At 37.5% G+C, this 25024-nt stretch overlaps 1 protein-coding gene across 4 annotated transcripts in view; it reads left to right on the top strand.

Moving 5' to 3' along the window:
- The window catches only part of nhsl2 (NHS-like 2), a 72761-nt gene that overhangs the window by 10790 nt on the left and 36947 nt on the right, over window positions 1-25024 (top strand). Inside the window, exon 1 of one of the 4 annotated variants that reach the window (XM_046851755.1) lies at window positions 23607-23857. The exons of the other annotated variants lie outside the window; for them this stretch is intronic. Coding sequence (XP_046707711.1) covers window positions 23776-23857 — 82 coding nt within the window. The 5' untranslated portion in view covers window positions 23607-23775. Of the gene's footprint in view, window positions 1-23606; window positions 23858-25024 lie in introns of those variants that run through there. 4 annotated transcript variants of the gene reach the window in all.

The raw sequence follows: 25024 nt of genomic DNA, 5'->3' as shown, positions 1-25024 counted from the left end.
AAATAGGTTGAATAAACTGTATTATTCAAAGAGCTGGTTAATATTTATACCCTCATACACACATTGGTGTGCCAAGAATAGCTAATTGATCAGTATTTCTGTAGAGTGGTCAGATGAATAAAAATGTTGTATCAAATAAATAACAACTTTGTATATTTCATCATTTTATTGCTTTATTTATAAGTTCTAATCTTTGACTAGCCATAGCAATTTATTGGTAGTTCTCAAAAATCATTATCGATGATGAGATCCCTGTGCTGTGTGTAGATGTGAAAGATTGAATGGTAAAAATGTGTTCTCGAATCAACAACGTGTAAACTCGTCCACAGTATTTTTTTTTTTAGACTCCTACATCTGATGACAAAACAGTTCAGCTGTTAAATGAATGGAAACATGTGGCTATGAGCAAAAAAGTTTGGGCAAACACACACACACAAATAGTAGAGAAACTGAGGATACATGTGTTATGTCATTATAGTGATCCTAAAAGAGCTCATTGTCAGTGTTTATTGTATAATAATGTTTTAATAATGTTATAGTCTAATCTTTTATTACTGTATGCAATATTACATAAACATTGTTGAAAATGAAATTTGTGTTTACGTTTCACATTTAAAACACCTTCTAAAACCATTACATGAATTACATTCTGTCTTATGAAGACATGAACACTAATGACAACACTGACAGATTTGTTAAACAATGTTTTTACATTTTACATTTGATATAATACTCTTAAAGCAAGCGTTACACTCTCCTGGTGTCTTCATGATGAAACTTTACCCAGGACTCTTTTTTCAAAGACTAGAATAGGCTGAATGCTTATTACCTTTTACTACTTATTTTGGGGAACAAGTTATTAAAAAAAAACAACACACTAAACACACAAAAAAAACCCACAATCGTTTCAGAAATGACTTTATACATTACCATCAATTTTACTATTTGTATATAAGATCTTTACAATTGAATGACTAAAATATATTTATTATGTACTTCAACTGGTATTGTGCCTGTCAAATCCGTTTCCTGACAACAAACAGGCCTCTGCATGGATACTGGAGGATGGGAGATAGTTAGGTTGTAAATATTAAGTTGCATAGCACAAATGTTAACTGGAATACATCTTTATTGAAAGCAGTGAACTGGGTTTTTAGTGTTGTACTGCTTACACTGTAGCTGAAATGGTTAAATGAATGCTTGGAAAGAATGTCCAGCTGATGTGTTTGTTACTGTTGAACTTTAATGACTGCTATACACTCAGTTGTGTGTGTGTCGTCTTCCTGCATGCCTGCACTCTGAGTCAACATCTGCACTTCTTTTTTTCTTTTTTTGAAAAAGAGATTGGAAGAATAAAACAGAGCATTCAGCCATGCTGTTGGCTTGTAGGCATGGAGTCGCTTTGTCATCACATGACAGGGCCAGACCTTGAAGGATATGTTTCATTATTAAGCATAATATTACAGGTTTGTCTGCTTTTAGTGCTAAATAGAATGTCCAGGTATTCCTTTTGATTTATTTTAAAAACAAACGTGTTTTAATTTAGAGAATAGGTTTCTCTCTATCTTGGCTAAGACTATCATTTTATTTGAATAGAAGGTAGTGTGTAGGGGGATTTGGGGGTAAAAAACCCAAAACTGCAGCCGCTTAGCCTCATTTTAAAAAGCAAGAGCCAATACAACCCAGTCCGCAGCATAAACAATCACATATTCATAGACTGGTTTCGACTATTTGACCCAAGGAATGTATCTGAAAATCACAAAAAATACAGCCACTGTGCAAATTATTGATAGGTATTTATTGATTTACAAACATATTTGTAAAACTTCAAAATATTTGTGAATGACTGACTTTGTTTTGTGAAATGATATAAGCAAACAGCAGCAATATTATTATAGCAGTGTCTTATTAAAATAATATTCTTGTTCTGTAAAGCTCAAGCCTTTTATGCATTAGTAAACAAATGAACTTTAAAAACAGGATGTTTCTGGGTCCCTGGGTGGAGTGCTAGTGTTTCAGTTGATCCATATTTCATGAAACTTGGTTCTCGGGTATGTCTGATAGTGGTCCAAGGGACTCATCGTCAGTGTTACAACTGAGCTTTTCTTTGATGCTCTTTTCTTCTGCTTCCTCTGCTGGAACCGATTAAAGGAAAGCACGATGTTCTAAACATTGTGCTAATATTTCATATCATGTACATAGCTAGATCATGTCCATGAGGACACAAGGGTCTGTATGTTGTGTTGGGGTTTTTGTGTGTCTTTATATTTGTGGTTTAACAGTATCCACTAGGTGCTTTTGAAAAAAGCTGCCTAGTTTACTTAAATATTGAATAGATGATGATGATGATGATGATGATGATGTTGATGATAGTAATTAATATTGTTATTAGTAGAGTAGTAGTAGTAGTATTAGCTGTTGTTCATAATGTTTGTTTGAAACAAACATGTACATATTGTAACATAATAAAGGAACATAGCGAGCATCCTCATTCTATAATTTGCAGTACCTTTAAATAGACTACAGTCTATATATACTATAGTTGTTATACATATATATATGTATATATATATATATATATATATATATATATATATATATATATATATATATATATATATATATATATATATACATATATACATACATGTATATATTCCTGGTGGTCTAGTGGTTAGGATGCGGCACTCTCACAGCTGCAGCCCGGGTTCGATCCCCGGTCAGGAACCAACCCCAGCCATTAGGGTTGCCCTAGACTTAGTGCTGGTCCCAAGCCCGGATAAATGGGGAGGGTTGCGTTAGGAAAGGTATCCAGCGTAAAACGTGCCAAATCAAACATGCGGGTCACGAATATGGATGATGGGAGAAGCCGAAGAAAGTTTTTATCTATATATCTATCTCTCTCTCTCTCTCTCTCTCTCTCTCTCTCTCTCTCTCTCTATATATATATATATATATATATATATATATATATAAATAAATATACAGTGGTATATATATATATATATATATATATATATATATATATATATATATATATATATATATATATATATATCCTATATAGTAGTTAGAGAGAGTATTAGTGCAATATGTTTAATTTCTAAGTTCATTAAAAAGCTATTTTTAATAACTACACACAGTTAGATGTAGAAAAATATAATTATATGAATCTTTAATTTAAAGTCATTTCAATGGGTTATTTGTATTAAATAGAATAGAAACACATTTTGTGACATTCCCCTTGATTTTAGAGCGCAGTAGATCTTAGTAGTAAAAAGGTAACTGCATGTAAACCAAAATGTACTGGTTAATAGCAAAACAGACATAAATAATTGGTATAGTATACATGCGAAATTGTTATATATAAACTATAATACATACAAATATGTTTCTGGTTACAGCATTTTTGATGTTTTTTTTTTTCTTCTCATTTAGAGGCAAGAGGTGATGAAACTTCTGTTACCCAGACATGTGTCCAGCTCCAATGATTTTACAAATGTTTACAATATTCTCTTAAAATACTGCATAAGGACAGGATTGTACAGAATTCACGCATCTTGCATTACTAATATTTTATCCCGAGTCATATTATATCCCATAGTTACAGCCCGAGTGTGTTTGAGGATTTTGGCCCTCCTGCGTGTTGACATTATCTCATTCTTGGCAAACTCACCTGAGCGCTCTCGCCTTGTGTTTGTTTGTTTGTTGGTGTTATTTTTAGAGCGGATTGCTGAGAAGGTAACTCTGCGTGTGCAGGTTTTGCTCTGCACTCTCAGCAACGTGGTTTTGCTCCTGGGGACAGGAGTCGTGCCAGGCGCATGCTGGGAGAGCTGCACCTCCGACCCTGTCAAAAGCCTTTATATCCATGCTAATAAAATCACCTCAATCATGCTGCGAGGTTTCTCTAATAATAATGAAGGATGAGGATTAATGGTGTGGTGTTAGCTTGTGAGAAAGGGCAGCCTGTGCCCTGCACTTCCTAACTAGGCTTCGTAGTTGGATAGCACTTGTTCCCGCTCTGTAGGGACTCACTGCAGGAAATGCCGACTGAGGCTGGTGACTAATAACATGCTCAGAGGGATTCTGTGGCAAGGTCAAAATAAATCATCATTAAGCATTTATATAACTATATACAACTGGTAAAACTTGCTTCTGATTGTTCAGACGATAAACATTACATACACATATTGTATATACATATGCAGATACATTTTGTAAAAGCAGCTAGACATCATTTAAACAGTTTAATGCATAATTGTTCTATAGTGCATGCCAAAAGAAGTGACTTAATATAATGTTAAAAACTGAATAAAAAAGTGTAATTTAATTGACCCAGGAAACATACAATCATTAATAAAGTAAAGATTTCTGAGAGGAGACATTTCCGAGGCAAGTCTCGAGTGTCAGCATTTCATAAATGTCAGCAAGTTTTCCTCTACGGACAAGACATCAGGACAAATATCTCAGCAACATGACAAGCTTTTTGTTTATTAGCTTCATGAAAGAGGCTTGAGGGAACAACTGCTTATAGTTTAATTATTTCAGGAATCTAATTGCTGGCAAATTGCTTGGTATAAGAGAAATAGATATCACTTCAGAATGTGCTGTTTTTGGAAAACAGGAAAATCATTGGGGTGATAACGCCAACACACCACCTTTGAATGTTAATTATTTTCCTATAACAGCATGCTCAGCCATTCTACAGCTGTTCTGTGTTTACTTTAGTGTCTACACTGCTCGTGCATAACCCCACATTCTTCCTCCTGGAAAGTAATCCCAACTCCGAATGGGCAAATTTTACAAATTTAAAGTAAAAAATGTACAAATACCTCTGGCTGAAGAATTTAAGTATATGTTCTATAAAAAATATATAGAGATCATATATTGGTGGAAATTAAATAAACTGCTTTCTTCTAATATAAGTGAATTAAAAATTTACGTTTTTTCTAATCTCATGACATGGAAATGTACACTGCAGAAGGATTATGGTAAAGGCTTCTAGATTATTTATTTTTTGCTCACTTTTACCTGGTCAGTGAAGAACGTTTACATTCCTGCAGTAGAGAAAAGACAGTACACTTTAAATACAAACATGTGATCAGCAGAGTGACGGGTGTCTCACTGTACATTTTACTCTCTCCCTAACCAGATTTTTCGATGATCTCACAGCAATGTGTGCTGTAAAGCATTTTTTTGGTCTGCTGCTTGTCTTCCTTTCCCCATGTGATTTGATGTCATCGCTTGTTCACGTAATCCATTTGTACTGATTATCTACATGAGTTTTGATCTCATTTGATTTAAACACATTTGTAGAGAGTGGTTTTGGTTTTTCATCATGGTCAATTCACAATGGTTTTGTGTTCTATTGAAACTTTCCTGCATGTTCGTGTGTATGAAATATGAAGGGAGAAAAAGCGGAGGGGTTGAGCTAGAGAGGGCTGAAGAATGGTGCTGATGGCCGAGCTTTGCTCCCTAGCAGAGGAAATGAGGAAATGAGTACTGTGTTGACTAGCGGGTGTGTGTGAGTGTGTATGTGTGTGTGGGTGGGGGTTGTGAGCGGGGTGAGAGGTGTGAGGGTCTCACCTAGTGGCTCGTAATGCTCAACAGATGTTTTCCTTCACTCTCCATTCTCATATTAATTTATAGTCATGTGACCCACTAGGGAGCACACTGTTCCAAAAACATTGCTGTTTTGTCACATTTTTATTTTCATTTCTTCTCTTAACCTTTTCCATTTCCAGTTTGCTCTAAAATGATTGTAATCTCTGTCCATTCCTTGTTATTTTTAATGACAAATTTCCATCACCCTTTACATTCAGAGAATACACTTTACTTGTCTTTGCCTGCTTAAAACTTACCTCAATGCAAAATGAGCCCTTAAGTGCAAGGGCAGGCCGGCCTGAGGATCTTTGGCAAAAGTTAGCAGAATTTAGCTGCTTTGAAAGCCCCTCCCTTTAATGAAGCCATACACTTACATGCTACAAAATCACTAGTACAAGACATCAGTAACCAGATGTCTCTAATGTAATGCATTTCTGGGAACATTTTTGCCCAGACCGTCTTTACCGTAGCGCTACAGAAATCAGGTCTCAGTTAAAATCGAGTGAAGTTTTTTTGCAGACTGTGGATGTCTGCCAGTGGTGCAGGCCTGTGGAAAACTCTCTATGTTCCAGGGCAGTTTCAACTGTTCCAGAGGTTTTAAACTGGCCACACTGTTATGCTAGCTCATAATATCAATATAATGTACACTTCACCATAGTATGTTCAGCCCTAGCTAGTGAGGTTTGTGTAGAAATGTTTTAGCTCACCATATGCCTGTGCCTGTGTCTTATTTTGTATAAATCAGCACTACCCTTCTTTGCATGTTTGTGTAACCTGTGTTTTGCACCTAAATGCTGTGCTGCATTCCACTTGCCCTTTGTAGTGTGTGTGTGTTCTGGCGACAACTGCTTGTTCTGGCACAAACTCGGATCTTGGATGTTGCAGGCCCACATTAGGAGTCTCTCCGCTGACCACACACACCTCACAGTGCTACAGAGAGGCCACAGCCCTGCCTGCTTATGTAACCATGTGGTAACAGGAATCCGCCTGCCAAAAACACAGCTCACATCACAGAGCAATCTTATTTTTCTATTACTTCCTCTATTGCTTTAGGATTTGCAGTTAGACCTTCCTTTATACTTTAATTTGCAGTGGTCCTGTAAACAACTGACTTACGGCCAGCATGAGCAGTTCATTTGTGCACACCCAGCAACATTTGGTAAAAACTGACATGCAGTTCTAGTTGTCCTATTAACCAGGTTTAGGTAATCCTGCTTGAGATCTGAAATTCTCAGTGATGTGATGATTAGAATAATTAGGCTTAAACTGTCAATAAACCGACAAATATTTTCAATTCAGCTTTTGTTAGCTTTGCTGTACAACAGTTTGTGAGAAGGAAAGGCTATATTGCCCACAAGTACTCACTTCCTTCTAAAGAAACATAAGAAAAATAGTAATTCAGTACACTGATGCACTAAACATTCTGGACTAGCATCTCAAAATTGCCATAAGTGTGAATGAATGTGTGAATGTGAATGTGTATGTGTGTTCATGGATCTCTGCAATAGACTGGCAGCCATCCAGAGTGTATTCCCACCTCAGGCCAGTGGATTCTTAGGATAGGCTCAGGATAAAACTCTTTCTAAAAATAAATAAAGAATGTTCATGTAAATTCAAACTAGTGCTGTAATATTTAGGTCCTAGGTCTTGAAGATATGGGTGTGTAGTCAACAAAGTTAACTTCCAAAGCTAGTTCTTTCTAAATATTTTAGAGTTAAAACTTTGCTCTAGAATGCTCAGCTCTGCTCTCTTTATTCGTCACAAGGGAGCTCACATGATATATGTAGAGCACTGAACAGAGGGGGTAGGGTTGATAGAAGGTATAAGTTTATAAATGTTTTCACTCTGATCACAATTCATGTCACAGACAGCAAATGGTGTTAAACAATTACAAACTGCTGCTTTAATTCAACACTTTCTCATACTCTTTGGTACAGATGATAGAAGCTCCATGAATGGACTCAAAAGCAGCTGGGCAGAGAGTAGCCTTTTTCAATAAAATACAAATCCAATTAAATACAATTTCACACAATCAAAATGTAAAATATGACATGCATTGTGTATCAGTACAGCCTCCCAATATATTTCCTTTTTTTTTTACGTACTCTTTTATAATGTTTCAATCCTAATGTCTATATTATGTAAAATACTCTATTATATAAAATGGTACCTCATAATTTTTTGCCTGTCTAGTTCTACTACTACTACTACTACTACTCTCTTTTGCTGTTTCCCTGCTCTTTTGTTTTTTCTCTCTCTCTCTCTTATGCACACAAACTTATCTGCAGCAGATCGAACTGTGGTGATAGAGGGTTATATGAGTGTGTGTATGGTAGAGAGAGGCATTGTGGGATAAACCATAGTCTTTGCCCAGAAGCATGTAATTGAAAGAAACACATACATGCAGTTCTTTAAGACATCATTCAGTAGGCTCTCAATTAGCTGTAGGTCAGGGTGAAGTGTTTAGAGTAACAGAATTAGGGTAAGCAATCTAGTGTGTGTATGTGTGTGTGTGTGTGTTGTGTAACTTTTGCTCAGTAATGCTGTCTCAATAAACAAAATACCCATCTCCACCAGTAGGTTTGAGCAGCTGGCGTTTGCCGTGTTGGATTTCCAAGCCTGCAGCAGTTTTCGTATATATTAATGGTTGTGTGTTTAAATAAGATATAAGAGTTGGGTGGAATGTCACTCGTCATGGTTAGTTCCTGAGAATCAGCAGCATGGCTGATACCAACGAAACTATGGCATGCAAAACAAACAGTAACATCTAAAGCATGTTACCCAACAGGTATAGCCATTCAAGAGAGAATATAAACCAAAATGGTGTTCGCTGAATAACAAGAAGTTGCTAGATTTGATATTTACATGAATGTGCTGTTCATAGGGCTGCATGACACATCATTACAACTGACATAAATCTATATCCTGCCGAGTTATGTTTTGTTTTGTTGTTGTTGTTGTTGTTGTATTTCCAATATATTTCTCTATGTATATTGCACTCGAATGAAATGTTATTTTCTAGCTGCAAATAAAATAATACTACAGTACTCAGAGTTACAAAATGCAGTTACACAATGGGTGTAATGTGGAATGGGTGGTACAAAGAAAAGTAATAAATAGGACATTGTTCTGTTGGAAAAAAAGATTGTCTATACAGATATAATAAAGCCTTATTTTGCTTTTATGTTTGATGTCAGTCTGCTATAAATCTTTACTGACACTCCCAGAGCATCATGACAGCTGATTGTGAATTTCAGAGAAAATATACTAAACTTTATCATTACAGTGCCATTATGTAGTCATAAGCTATTATAAATATTCTAGTAATAGTAAAAATAAACATGTCACTTGCTGTGCCATGACATAGTCATTCATTTTTTTAAATTATAAATAATAAAAATAAACACATCTACTTAAGCTAGAAAAATCTACATAGCTCTGTCATTACTGTGCAATAAGGGTCAGTGCTGTACCCATCATGTAACACTGTAATAGTGCTGGGTTTCATGTTGATGTTGTCAAAATGACTAGCTTTGTCTTTTTATAATTAATTTTGTCAAAATTTATAATGAGTATGTCATGACTCATATGACAAAAGAATACTAAACTGTCGTGATGTTTTAACTCAAACAGTTGGGGAAATTATCATAAGTTATACAAACAAAATATGGTCACTAAAACAGTCACAATTGGTCTTTATGACAGTTGATGATGTATTGGAATAATTATGTTCTAGAAACCTGCTAGTTTGTGAATCAGTCACTAGGTCATACTTGTTGGTTTATGCACCAAACCATTTGTCCCAATAAGCAAATAGAAGGGAAAAAGCATTTGCATAAGGTATGGGTTGAATTAGCTTAGCTGATGAAAAAAAGGGAACTCTGAGTGATAGGAGAATGCAATGAAGAGAGAAAGAGAGAAAGGTGAAGAAAGAGAGATGAGATCGAGGCGGATGTGGCGAGAGAAAGAGTTGTTGACAGGCTAATTGAGTTTAAAGGGAGTTGTGAGCGGAGATAGAGCTATCTTTATGTGCTGCTCTGAAAGAGAAGGCAGCTGGGAGCTGCACAAAACCCAGCTAAACAAGGCATCATGAGGAGGGTGTGCATGCGTGCGTGCGTGCGTGCGTGCGTGTGTGTGTAAATGTGCATGTTTGTTTGTGTGTGTGAGGGAATGTGGAGACAGTGGCACATAATCCACTCAGACTCTATAGATGTGTGTGTTTTATAATCTCATGCGTCCTACCTCATTTACTCAGTGTCATAGTAAGTGCTCCAGTGGGAGAGTGTGTGTACTGATTTGAACATGTTCCTAGGCTTTTAGCCTTGTCTTTAGCCCTTCAATTGGATGCTGATTTAAACTGATTTAGTCATCGTTGTGGATAGGTGAGTGTGTGATATCTATTTTCATGGTTTACATGTGTTATTCCACTTCATTCCGTACTGTGAGTACTGTAGAACATTACTATTGTAATATATGTAAGTGAATTGTTATTGTGAACCCTATTCCATGGAATAAAATTACGAAAAAAAGCACCAGCATGGTATGGGTGAATTTTGGCTCTGATAGATTCTCAACCTCAGCTACAGCACTCAGATTCATAACTGAAGTTCAGAAGTTCTTTACTGAGCCAGACTATTTACTCTTACTTAACAGTAAGTAATATTTTACAGCATATTAAACTATCCAAAAATATAAACAATTTCATTATTTATTATATATATATATATATATATATATATATATATATATATATATATATATATATATATATATATATAATTTTATTATAAATAATAAAAACCGTCTGGGAACTGTTTGGTGTCCTGATGAATTACGCAATTTAAAACACTATAATTACTTAAAAACCTTTACAAGGATATTTTGTCTTCATGCTCTATGTTCAATATGGTTTCACTAATAGTAAACATTTAGAACAGATAAAAATATGTGAATAATCAGGAGTTAACTCATGACAATCATGTAATTAATTGTGATTTAATATTTGAAATGATTCAGAGCCCTAATTTATATATATATATATATATATATATATATATATATATATATATATATATATATATATATTTACATGGAGAGAGAGAGAGAGAGAGAGAGAGAGAGAGAGATTTAGTGTTTATGTAGTGCATTCATGTAGTGACGCAACTGAGCGCCTCTGTCTGCCATGTGTTGATGTGTGTCCTGAAGTGTAAATAACAGACTGTTCAGGTCAATTCAGGTATTCTGAAACTGGCTTTTCTTCTTTTGTGTGTCTTGAACTGCGCACACACACACACACACACACACACACACACACACACACACACACACACACACACACACGTCCACCTGTTTAATGCTTGGTACTTACAATGCAAAAATAAAAACATACACATATATCACTTTTTTTGCTTTGTTTTGACCTTGATATTTAATTATTTTATATGCAATATTTTAGCTAGTTGCTTTAATTTGTGCATTTCTTTTTTTATTTGTTGTTCATTCATTAATTAAAAAAAAAGATGGAGCAGGATGTTCATTGATTTGTTAGGAGAGGATAACGGATGGTTGCATTACCATGCAGAATGCTGAAACCTATTTAGTTGATTGTGATTTGGCATTGTTTCTCTGCAGCTGGTCGCTTTAACGCTGCTCATCTCTTTGGTCTTTGCCCCTAAAAGGATAGAAGTCTTAACACAAAAATGTTTTAGCTCTTCCACAATTGGAGATGGACCTATTTAACATGTGCATAATAAGTGTACTGGCTTCAATTGAACACAGTGCCTTGTGAATCACACTTCATTTCCATGTTTGTCTGCCTTGTATTATCAAGCACAGAAACAGGGATGTGAGGTCTTGTGATGTAATGCTGCTTGCAGGGCCGTTGAAGTCCACTAAGAGGCAGGAGAGCACAGCTTGTTGAAGCGTTGAGCAGTGTCCTTTTTTTTTCTTTTGTAAAAAAGCAAATCCTTTGCAGTAGTCTTTGTTAAGCACTTTGAATACACAATGTTTGACCCTTTAATGTTCCATTTGATTTTTCAGTTATTCACTCTATAACAATATATCATACATAGCATAATATATAATCATGACTGTGAACAAATCAGCATAAAAAGGAGTGGGAAAAACAGGTCCTCTGTCCTCTAAAAGCTCATATTTTTAGCCAAAAGCATAATAAACTATGTCCAAAAAAGTGTGATGGAGTGCATAGAACAACATGCCTGGTCACCTCAAAGTTTCTAAAACAGCTTTTACATGGGTTTACAGTTTAATTTATACTACACTGTTTACATGCTGTCTTTTGCACCTCTTGACTGCTGCTGTTTTTTGCACTACATTGTTCTGTTTATATTCACTCCCGAGTATAGTTTTTACAGTTCTCCTCGCACAGTACAGTATATTCAGAGTATACAGTGGGTTTACTGGTCAGCGCTATATTGGGTTTTGTGTCTTGTCTTGTGTTGTCTGTCTGCAATGTCTGTCTGTACTGTTTTTTGTCTGCACTGTTTGCACTAGGTTGCACTCGATGCACTTTATGTAGCTTGTGTTGTGCTGTAGCTCTATGTTGTTGTTTAGTGTAGCACCAGGGTTCCAGAGGAACGTTGTCTCATTGTTACTGTGTACTGTGTACCACTGTGTATAGTAGAAATGACAATAAAAGCCTCTTGACTTGACTTGACTTGACTAATTTATGCAGTGGCGGGCCGTGCATTCGCTACCTGGGCCTTCAGTGGGGACTTACCCGACTTAATCCACCTCTTAATACCACCACTATCACATCGCAAATATAGAAACCATCAATACTATACAAAAATGCGTGGCATTACAGAGAGAGAGTCATTTTACATATGGGTGAATACCATTTTAATAAAGCAAGCTCCAAACTGTTTGGCTCTAACAGTTTCCCTCTGGCCAACCAATCAGAGAATGGAAAAAGTGCTGATGCTATTCTGGGCCAGCTAGCTGCCCTGTTAGGTGAATTTGAAATCTGATTGGTTAGAGAAACAGAGCTATTTCTCAAGGAGACTATAGTAAAAAGGCCAGCAGTACAGACTTTAAAGGCCATGGGCAGAATAGATTGACATGGCAGCACATAGAGGCTGAAATCTGATTGGACAGAAAATCTAACATCCACATACATGTACTGGAAGCAGTGCAGCCAAGAGAAACGCTACGAAATTAAGAGAATAAACTGTTGGGAATAAATTAATACAATTTCATCAAATATTAGAATTTATGTTGTAAATGTAGGTCAGTGCTTCTGATGTTTAGGCCAGCAGAGAAGACTTTGCTGACCCTGACCACCCACCACTGAATTTATGTTGTTTAAAAATCTGTAAAAAACACAGACTAGCCTTGCACTGGTGACCCATGAGTCCCAGGTGACCTCATTATTACAATCCTGCTGTTTAAACTGCACAGGGCCTTCACTTAATTGCTTCATGCATATCTTATTGTATTATTACGAATAAAAAAAAAATCTAGGCTCGATTGTGCCCCAGGCTCTGAAAGCAAGAGAAAAAATAAATAATGTAACCCAACAAAGTCCAACCAATCAGACCAACCAAACTACACTACACTAGGTGTTCTTTTAAAAGTACATAATGCTGTGTTTAACTGGTCTGAAAAGTAGAACGTAAGAGCTCAGAATTGTTATATTCAGATGCATCAACATTTGTCATTTATTACCAGGAATCTAGCCAGCTACCTGTGATGAGTGTTGTTTATTTTCTTCTCAAACTGCATAGTCAGTGTTATGGATTTATCAAGTGTCTGTATGTTGATTTATAAGGTAAGTAGTGCTACTTTTATTAAATGCTGATGATCTGTGCAGCCATGTTGATTTAAAGTATTAAGCTTGAATAGTCCATCCTGACTATGAATTTGGAGTTAAATAGGGCAATTTATTTTGCTTTTCCTGGTCAAAAATGAGCAGTTATGAGTCAAATGTAGCCTTTATGTTTAAAGGCTGCAGTTTTGGCAAAAACATGCCAAAGGAAAGGGCTATGTTAAAACATGTTGCTTTATTTGAAATGATCTTGCAATAATATGCATCCGTGGTAATTCATTATGATTTTAAGTATTTGATTTTCTTGGCTGCCTGGTTTGTTCTCGTTTCCTCAATTACGTTTGTACATATAAATAACTAAAAAAACTCAGATGTTGATATAAACTGTGGTAATTACGGTTATTCCCATATGACAGAAAAGCAGCATTAGCCAACTTCCTCCAAAATCACTGCCTACTTCTTCAAAGCAAGAGGACGAGATGGAACAAAAGACAGAGAAAGCAGATTTGGTGGGAATATCCTCCCTAATGTTAATCCTCTCAAATGGCCGAATAGAGGGCGGGCTTTCAGCGGTTTATTCAACCCCCTCTCCTCATCTAACCCTTTCTCACATTACCCTTTTTTTACTGCCTGTTGAGACTTTCTGTTTCTGAGTACAGAGCCAGGTGTATTTTCGGTGGAGAATTGAGCACCATTACATGGTCCTGACTCACTCTCTGCCCACAGACTTGAGTTCCATTCTCCCACCCATGACATCTCTCATGTATCTGTTAGAACCCAGCTCAATCTGAAGCACACTTTGTTTTCCATGTCCACATATTGCTTTTCTACTAAGCTCAATTTTCCCAGGATGTTTCTTTTTCTCTATTGAAGTATTCTTTATCAGACTCTTAGAACCTAAATTGGTTCCAACTTTTTTTTTTCTTTTCTTTTCTATCTATCTATCTATCTATCTATCTATCTATCTATCTATCTATCTATCTATCTATCTATCTATCTATCTATCTATCTATCTATCTATATGTGTGTGGAGGAGGGGTGAATGAGGATCACAACATTGAGCTTTACTTGATAACTAAAATCTACTTTTCTGTGGCAGCTTCTTCTGATTGGCTCGTCTCATTTTCTTCTTTAGCTATTGTAGGATGGTCCGGTTTATATATAAATAATTTTTCTACCCCTCTATTTGTTCAATCGCTCATCTGTTTCTGCTTTAATGTATCCCGTTTTTCTTTTCTTCCACAGCATGGATTTGTGGTTGCTTTTTTAACCATGAGCACGGTGAAATAATATTATTCAAGTCTTAAAACAACAAAGTAGTGCCCTCGTGTGTTATAGTGATGAAAGTTCAAATCAGTTTTAACTTTAGATGGCAGAAGTATATTTTACTTTCAGTAGAGGAAGAATGTAAAGCTTGGAATGGAATTCCTCGAGTGTCTGTAAGTTTTTTGTATTCGTAATGAGATCTCTCTGCTTTCAGCAATTCAGTAACATCTTCTTTGTGAATGTAGGAGAATTCACTGAACCCCTTGCCCCCACACACAAACATACACACTGCTCTCTCTTTATCATCAGCAAATGGCTAAAAAAGGATCCAGTGATTGTAATAAGAAAGAGGAAGAAATGGGAAGAGGAGGGATAACCACTGAGCTGGTGGCTTTCTAACAAACCCACTTCTATGGGGCTTTAACTTTTAAGGGATTTAATTTTAATTCTGTCAGAGGAAAACCGAATGCAAGCTTTCTTCTTCTCCTTCCCTCACTTTTTTTTGTTCTGTCCTCCTTCTGGCCTACAATTCCCCTCCTTCTTTTTCCTCTAAGCCCCCCGAATTCATTTCCCCTGTCTGCACCCCTCACCCACCATTTCATATAAGGAACAGGACACAACTTGAGTTTTCTCCTCTCTCCTCCCTCTCTTAATGCCAAGTGGATTCTGCTTCTAGCCACAGGTGAGTGTCAATATCTAGAATCGGGTCTCTGAAGGAATGTTTTCGTAGCTGTTATTTAATTTTTTAAGCCTCAGATCTGCAGTTACCTGATTATACAGTGATATTAAAGACAGACAATTGAATGAGTTTGCTTTTAGTTTCTGAATCAGATAGCTCATAAATGATAGGTTTGTATAACAGGAAAATTATTGACAGCTCTGCCATGTTAATTTCACTTAATTTTACAGTGTGTAAACACCTAGAAAAAAAAGGTTCTTACATAAAATCATCCATTGAATTGTATTTTTTATATTTCCCTGAGTGAGTGTATTACTATATATATCATCAAACCCATAGATTTGTGGTACATCCTGGTGAATTTGGCTTCCACTCTTATTGTGCACCTGCAGAGTATTTTCATTTGCATTTCAGTTTGTTCTGTCTGTATATTTTCTCTCAGGAAAAAAGGATCACTATCTGTTTGGTTAATAAAAAGCTTTCGTAAGTCTGACTGGGTTATCACACACATATACCTTATCAGAAAGAAATGGTTACAAATGTGTATATCTAAGAATAAAACCAAATGGTAATATCAAGGTTCTTTTTTTTGCAGTCTAGGCCTAGATTATGTATAGTACCATTAAAACCTATTTATGGTTTTACACTGCACACATTACATTATTTGACCCCTGGGTGGCTATATATTTTTTTTCGATCGAGAGTCAACCCTCTTATCATTGATTAATATGTCTTTAGGACAAAATGGTTGCATAAACTACATTTAAAGGAGATTGATTTAATTTTATTTGATACTTTTTAGATGTCTTGTTACTGAGATTCATATTACATGTGTAAATACTGACCAGTTTTGCCTGCCAATTTATTAAAAAAAGTATTTGAATCAATTTATTAAAAGAGACTTCAAAGCATGTAAGTTATTCAGAATAAGGGTGTCTTCCAAATGCCATTAATGTAAATGTAGACAGAAGTAGACTAAGAATACTGTCAGTCTAAAACTCTGATGTCTAAATGTATTCCAATCCTGCGAAAACTAAAGGTTGCAAGTTTATTTGATAAAAAAGTTATCGAATAACAAATAATTGGATGAATTTTCTTTAAAAAAAATTGAATTGGCAGACTACATTTAAATCATACTAGCTTTTATCGGCATATGGCTCAGAGTGTTATTGACAGAATGTTCAAGTCTGTGGCTCATCAAGGTCACATTGTGAGTAAAGCTCATCCAAAATATATGTTCCCCTTCAAATATTTATGACATTTAACTGCTTGAACATGCAAACACACCCCAGAACTTTCTTCTACCTTACACACCGGTTTGAGGTGTGCTTAGCTAGGTGAATATTTGATTGAAAGTGCCAGGGAAATGTCTGTTTCTGTGTGGTACTGAACTAATGACCTGACTCGGGGTCCAGTTTCAAGATTTAATTATACACGAGAAACAGTATTACAGAGCTTAGGCAGCATATTCCAGGACACAATCACACACACCGGCATCTTCACATTTCATTATGCGGTCTTACAAAAGTTTAACGGATATATTACCCTAAATGAAAGTTTTAAAGCAGTTTTCAGCTTAACAATGTAATTGTTTTTAAAGACCTTCAAAGACCGTCTCTATCCTACAGATATAGTTGAAGCAAGCACCAAAGTGTAAATGAATATTTACACCTCTGATGTTACCGAAAGTTTCTTCAGGAACATCAGGCAATCAGAAGTGTTGGGACGGGTAAATAAGACATTTTGTGTGTTTACTAAAATGTGTGTATGTATGTGTGTTTGTATGAGAAGGAGTGAGACCAAAATAAAGAGATGGGAGACCAAATACATTTGAGGATAAGTCAGAGTCTGTCATTGCTCACATAGTTTATATAATACTCCTTGTGCGTGTGTGTGTGTGTGTGTGTGTGTGTGTGTGTGTGTGTGTGTGTGTATGTGTGTGTGTGTGTCTGTGTGTGTGTAAGAAAAAGAGGAGAAAAAAAAATCCATAGTCGTTCTTATATAACACTACTGGACTGCTGTCTTCTACATACCGATCACCTCAACTATTGTAAACCACAAACGAAAAAAAAAATCCCTTGGAGAAGGGTCCAGATAAAGTGATCTCAGAGGAATGTGTGGATTCTTAATTTCATGAGAAAACTTGCCTTTTGCAGAGCAGCTGGTGTCAATTTGTCATTCCTTTCTTCACACTTTTGTGTGCAGCATACAGCTTTGGGTCAGGGTTCACTGACCTATACTTAAACATGATAATTGATCTATCAGTCAGTGAAATGGTTAAGGAATCAGCTTTACCATTTAGCTGGTTTTTATACTGGTCTCTTTTTTTTTTCATCTTGCAAAATCATCACATCATCTGAGAACTTCTCAGATTCTTCTATCTTTTAATTCCAATAAGGCACATGTTTTTGCTAGAAATATCAATCCCCTAATCCTCTACAGTAAAACCCCGTTGTACGAGAATAATTCGTTCTTAAAAATTGCTCGTAGGTCCATTAGCTCGTACGTTCGAGCAAATTTTCCTCATAAGAATGGATGTAAAAGCAATTTAATCCGTTCCGAGACCTTATTTGATCACTTATTTCTGCACTTAAAAAGTATTTGTAGCCTATTTTAACAAACAAATACACCGCAAATTACTGTAATGTAAACATAATTTAACACTTATTCATGTGGTAGTGGTTGATTGTGAGTGTGAGACGCGCACCACGCTCGTACTTTTCGACTATTTACTTCTTGGTTTCAATGGTAATTCTATTTACTTTCTTTTTCACAGACATTTTTCAAGCTTTCTAGTAAAAAGAAAATGACACTAAAAAAAGTTAAGTTTTTGCTGCACTGAACAACGAGAGTGATCGAGTGACACGTAATCAATTAAGCGACTGATGCTACCCTCGGCTGAAAATGGGGAACCGGCAGCGTGGGTTTGCTCGTGTGTTCGAAATTTGTTCGCAAAGTAGGGTAAAATTTCAATTGCAAGGTCGCTCGTATCTCCATTTGCTTGTACTATTAGTTGCTCGTACAATAGGGTTTTACTGTACTGCATGGTTAACACTAATAAGAGAGAGACATAGACTAGGAATGACAGAATAAGACTGCATGTTGAAAGAGAGAAGAGAAAAAATAATGAATTGAATGTCAGAGTAAAGGGGATAACAGAAGTAGAAAATAGTGTGATGGGAGGAGAAGGGTTAGAGCTGCTTTGCTGTGTAATCCAGCCGTCTGTGAGATTTACTGTATATATATATATATATATATATATATATATATATATATATATATATATATATATATATATATATATATATATACTGTGATTGCTAGGCTCTATGCAGTTCTTCCTAGAGTGGGATTATTAATCTGAGACTAATTATCCGTAATCCTCATCCACAGGACAGATGTCTTTTTCTCTCCGTCTTGTCTAAATTGCACACACACACACACACACACACACACACACACATATAGACAAAATTCACCTAATCTCTGTATTGTGTGATAAGTAGAGGATACTTATGATGGTCATCTGAACTGTCATTGACCAGCAGTAAGATAAATCATGATCATTGGCTTTTACTATATGTTTCATTATCAATTGTAGCTTGTCACAGATACCACCTTTATGGCAGTATAAGATCTAACCATACATTATGATTCTGGCTAAATGGCTGAGTGGTGTGTGCTGTAAACACCCTTGATTTGACGTCTTATCCTGTAAAAAGAAGTCTATTTAACAGAGTGGGTTAAAGGCTGACAGTAACTGTGATTGATCTGCTACTGTGTGGAGTTTGGCAGTGTTTAGACGATAAGGTCTGCGCCTCTAATGCATCCACTGCTCCAGCATCCAGCTCATTATTCAGACAAAATGAATAGTCACGCTATTACTTCAGTTCACGAGAGTTTGATGAAGGTGAGAAAAAAGAAGTTGTGTTCTGTGCACAGATCAAGTTCTATGAGAAAGCTCATGGTCACATTATCAAATCTGTCCTGGGTTTAGTTTTGTTATTATGGTTATTATTCTGTGAAACAGAGGGAGGGAGAGAACATTTACACATCTTTAATACTCGCTTTTCTTTCCCACACTGTATTGCTTGATTGGAAGCAAGAGTGTGAGTGCAGCTGTGAGAGCAGCTGCTACACACCATGCGGTGTTGAGTTTGTGAGTATGGGAAACAGGGACAGAGAGTAGGATAGCTCTCTTGAGTTTCTCGTGTAACCCACAACACACAGCTGTTACTGCTGGAACTAAACAAAGGCTGGCACTGATCAGTTTTGTAAGTTTGTGTGTGTCATTCTTATGCAACGCTAATGTGTCTATATACTCTTGTATTGTACTTGTACTTTTACTTGCAGTTCCTCAGCATAACACTGTTTGTCTCCAGATAACAGCTAAATATCCGCTTTGCTATTAATTATCTGCACATTTTTCTAGCCTTTGCTGTCATACTGTCAACACTACTGTAGAAACACCGAGACACACGTCATATGGGCTCAGAGATGTCTACCTCCACTATAAATGACTGCTTTATTCAGGTAAAAAAAAACATAAATATATCAAATGTACACATTTTTTTTTTATTTTTAAATACCAAACCAAACAAAGTTTACATAAGTTAAATAGAAATAAATTATTTTTTGAATCCCATTGCTAATATTTGATGTCAAATGATTACACTTGGTGTGCATTAGGGTAATTTACTTAATCCCACTTTGCATTGTGCATCAAACATTGCTCTAATGTTAATAGTTTGCATATGATATTTTTCTGCATAATGCAGATCAATGACAGTTATTTTTTCATATTTTAAGATCGGGTAAAACATGTAATTTAGAGAACATATATTGCTGCCAGTCTCTGTGTTTTAAAAATAAAACCCCCTGAAATATCACATGTACATATGTATTCAGACCCTTTACTCAGTACTTGAGTAGTTGAATCACCATTGGCAGCAATTACAGTCTTTTTTGGGTTTGATGCAACAAGCTTTGCAAACCTGGATTGGTGGTTTTTCTGGCGTTCACTTTAAATCCACTCCCACTGTTGTCATGTGGGAAGGTAAACCTTAGGGCCAGACTGAGGTCCTGAGTGCTGTAGAACAGGCTTTTATTGAGGATATCTCTGTGCTTTGCTTTATTCAGCTTTCCCTCAACCCTGACCAGTTGCCAAGTCCCTGCTGCGTAAAAACACCCCCACAACATGATGCTGCCACCACCCTGCTTTACTTTTGGGGTGGTTTTGGGCAGTTGATGAGTTGTGCCTGATTTTCTCCAGACATAACGTTTATAATTGAGGACAGAAAGCTTAATCATGGTTTCATCAGACCTTAAAATCTTGTTCCACACAGTCTGAGAGTCCTTGAAATCCATGCAGGCTTCCATGTGTTTTGCACGGAAAAGAGGCATCAGTATAGCCACTCTGCCATAAAGCCTAGATCGGTGGAGGGCTGCAGTGATGGTTGTCCTTCTGGAACTTTGTCCCATCTCCACAGAGTATCTCCAGAGCTCAGTCAGAGTGACCACCAGGGGGGTCTTGGTCACTTCTTTTACTGGGTAACCAGTTTTTGGAAAAGTCCTGGTTGTGCCACACTTTTTCCTACTGAGAATTATGGAGGTCACTGTGCTCCTGGGAATCTTCAGTAATTTTGTCATTAAGGGGTACTGAGTGTAGATTAATGAAAAAAAGGTGTATATATCTATATTGTGTGTGTGTGTGTGTGTGTGTGTGTGTGTGTGTGTGTGTGTGTGTGTGTGTAGAGGTTAAACAGGATACGAGAGAATAAGCAATTTGTCTTGCTCTCCCACTGTGTGTGTGTGCGCGTATGTGTGTGTATGAAATAACTCCACTCTATGTGACCTCACATTGGCCCTGAACTGTGGTGTGTAGAGAGGTGCAGCTCTGTCCTGTGCTTTGTCCTCTGCCCCTTCCTTCCGCTGTCTTTAAAGGAAGACTGATTGCTGCCATGTTTATTATGGAAACTCTGACACTGGCACATTTGAGGTTTATCTATGAGCCTAAATGAGTCCCATGCCACACATGGAAAGTGTGTGCATATTTAAGACAGACATTTAAGGTTATGTTCCTTTTTTTGTATTTACTATAAGCATATGCGTTCTGTCAGCTGAAGTGGAATCTCATGTTCATGGCCAGGTATTTTGGGGTCAGTTAATTAAAAAACCTACAATTAATAATCCCAAATAGCAGATACAATGTGGGATTATTATTATTAAATGGAACTAATTATCCATAATCTAATCTATTAATAATCCTGGAAACTTACAAGATGGGCCACATTCATACTCATTCACAAGTAGGGGCAATTCAGTGAAGATAATCAATTTCCCAGCTCAATTTTAGAATGTTGAAAAAATAAAGGAATAATGAAAATAATGCTTAGTAGCCCGCACAATTACCCTGAGCTCAGGTTTGTGCCACCCTACTGCCTATGTATTCCTTTCAGAATAAATTTCGTGTGTGTGTGTGTGTGCGCAAGAAAAAGAGAGAGTAAAAGAGTAAGAGAGGGAGGGAGTGATTGATGTAGACTCTCAGTGAGACTGTGGTCAGTGGGGTGTGCTCTGAGCTGATTGATAACGAGACATGTTGCAGTTGATGCTGCTGTGTGTAACCTGCAAAGGGCAGCTCTGATTTCAACCTGTGTGTGTGTGAGAAAAAGAATGACCTTAAGTGGACGATATTAATAGGTAAATCAATTGACTCTATTCTAAATCCTGACAAGAAAAAAAACGTAATGCGCTTAAACATTTTTTAATCGCAGGTTTTAATGAGTTGATGCCGAGTAGCTATATGGGGTCGATATTATCCTGAGAAGCTGGACGAAAATGAGTACTGTGTTTAAAAAACTGTGCTTAGACGTATTTTTCTTATACAGACAGACATGAAACAGCTCCTTCACTCATCTACTCAAAGGATGTCAGTGAATCATTATCGTGTATTGGCTGAACTTTATGATGTATTGGGGGAAAAATGGTATTGGTTTATACAGTACATATTAGATACATTGTCGGTGTAGTACTAATGTATTGCATTAAAGATGCATGCAAGTCACTTTTTAAAAAATATATTCGAAATAAATGCGTGTTCGTGCGTGCGTGCGTGTAGGCATGTGTAAGTAGGGGTTGGTTATATGTGATGTTTACCAGACAGCTATATGTGATGAATTGATAATGCAGAGTGATGCTGTGGTTCGGAATGCTAAGCTTCAGGCTGCAGTAAAGGGAGGGACCTGCCCTCTCGCCACTGCAGTATGTATGTGTGTGTGTACTGGCAGCCTATAACCCTTAGCCTGGTGTCATAACAGGGTACCATCCACATGTATTTTCCATCATTACTTGTCAGTATTTTCTTTGTACTGTCTAAGTTGCTTTACTTTTCTAACAAATTTTATCCTACCATATCCAGCTAGTCAGATGAGTGTTTATGGTTTTGTGTGTGTGTGTGTGTGTGTGTGTGTGAGAGAGCAGTCTGTCTTTGCAGAACACCATCAGTGCCATTGCCTTGTATCACCCCTCTCTGTGGCAGCCCCTCCCTTCCTCCTCTCCTCCTTTTCAATCCCTGTCTGTCCATTACCTTTATCCTATCCTGTTCATCCATGCTTCTTCTCTTAGCACTCTGAGTATTCTGCGCAACCGCTTCACCTTCTCTGATGTTTATGTCCAGTCTTCCTTTCTTTTAAGCTCCTTTTACCTCTCCTCCGCTACATCTCTTTGCTCTCAAATTCTATCTTCCCTTCCTTCCATTCTCGTCTGCCTCTCTCTCTCTCTCTCTCTCTCTCTCTCTCTCTCTCTCTCTCTCGCTCTCTCCAGCTGCAGTAGCTCCTCCTCTCCTTGAGAAGCACTCAGTAGTGATAAAGCAGCCCCCTCCTTTTTTTCCCTCTCACACTCTGCCTTATCCCCTTCTCGGTATTCGGCTCACCTCTCCTTTCTCCCCATCCTTCCCTTTCTACCTCTTTCCTCTCTATCTCTATCTCTCTCTCTCTCTCTCTCTCTCTCTCTCTCTCTCTCTCTCTCTCTCTCTCTCTCTCTCTCTCTTTCTCTTTCTCACCCTCTTTTCCTTACTCTGTTCCATACGTCAAGCCAGCCCTGACTCTCAATGAAGTGTACACACAGCTCTCTCACTGGCTAGAATCTATCAGAGATGTGAATGCATGCTATCTTTCGTTCTCTCTCTCTCTCTCTCTCTCTCTCTCTCTCTCTCTCTCTCTCTCTCTCTCTCTCTCTCTCTTGCTCTCACACACTCACACACTTGCATGCACTCGCATTCACACAAACAAATACACTCCAGATTGCAGATCGCTCTGCTCCAAGCGTGTACTCACAGAGCAGCAACCTCTCGCTCACACACACGTGCACACACACACACTCACACACACACGCTGTCTGTCAGTCTGTGTCAATTTGCGGGGTGTGAGCTTGGGATGAGGTGATGTTTTGGGACAGGAAACACGGGACCATGGGCAATTCCCAACGCCGGGCCAAAGGGAGGCACAAAACTAAAGGGGCAACAGGTACAGTATAGTACACACAGGTACCATAACACATTTTCATTGACGTCGATACATGCATATATGGATATTTTTAAATGAACCAATTTTGTTCAATTCCATTTCATGCCATTTATTGTTTTATCACTGGTGTGCATGTGTTTATGTGTGTGTGTGTGTGTGTGTGTGTGTGTGTGTGTGTGTGTGTGTGTGTGTGTGTGGGGTTGATAGGGGTTAGTGTTAGTATCAGTGGCAGGTTGCATGTGACTATGTAACCCTGTGTGAGTGTGTGTCTGTGTATGTGTCTATGGGTGCATGTGTTTATGTGTGTGTGTGTGTGTGAGAGAGAGAGAGAGAGAGAGAGAGAGAGAGCCGTTGCGAGATGATATCAGAGGTTAGTGTCAGTGCCAGGTTGCGTATGGCTACATAAGCCTGTTCTTGTTCAGCTGTGTATAGGCTCATCTGACACACACACACATACACCCCTATTAAATTCTGCTGTTGTGACACTCTTCTCTCTTCTGGTCATAAATCCCTCAGTTAGACCCTAGCTGAAGTACCTGATCAGTCTGATCAGACTGTATCGTGCTGTACTGCCTCAGTGTGTCACTGTGCAGCTTGTGTTAGCAGAGATTGTGTATTGTCTCATGTGCAGTTGTGTGTGCAGCTTGGTCTCTATGATGGGCCATGCACATCAGATCAATCTGAATGTCATCCTCTGCTGATTCCTTTGCATGGTGGAAAAATTATACCAGCAATCTTGATTAGAGTATTGTGTGTGTCTGTGTGTGAGAATAAGTGTGTGCATGTGTGAGTGCTTGTGTGGATGTCTGTGCATTTGTGTGTGCTTGCGTGGATGTCTCTGCACGTGTGTATATGCAAGTGTGCGTGTTGTCAAGGTAGTGATGGGTTTGATGAGAAATAAAGCAATAGACTACTCTGCACACATATTTCTTGTCACGTGCATGCCGCTTTTTCATTCATGTTTTTCTCCAACCCATGACATCATTCTACCAGAAAGAGAGAGAGAGAGAGAGAGAGAGAGAGAGAGAGAGAGAGAGAGAGAGATGGGCAGCAGTTGTCATGGAGACAGATAGGTGGCAAAACTAGTCAATCTAGAAGCTTGTTCACTGTTTGTCAGTCAGCACGTGTGTGTGTGTGTGTGTGTGTGTGTGTGTGTGTGTGTGTTCA

The sequence above is a fragment of the Silurus meridionalis genome, chromosome 6, assembly GCF_014805685.1.
Source record: "Silurus meridionalis isolate SWU-2019-XX chromosome 6, ASM1480568v1, whole genome shotgun sequence".
Taxonomy (NCBI): Eukaryota; Metazoa; Chordata; class Actinopteri; order Siluriformes; family Siluridae; genus Silurus; species Silurus meridionalis.
Note: the sequence above shows the minus strand (reverse complement) of the source record. Positions and strands in the feature narration are given on the sequence as shown.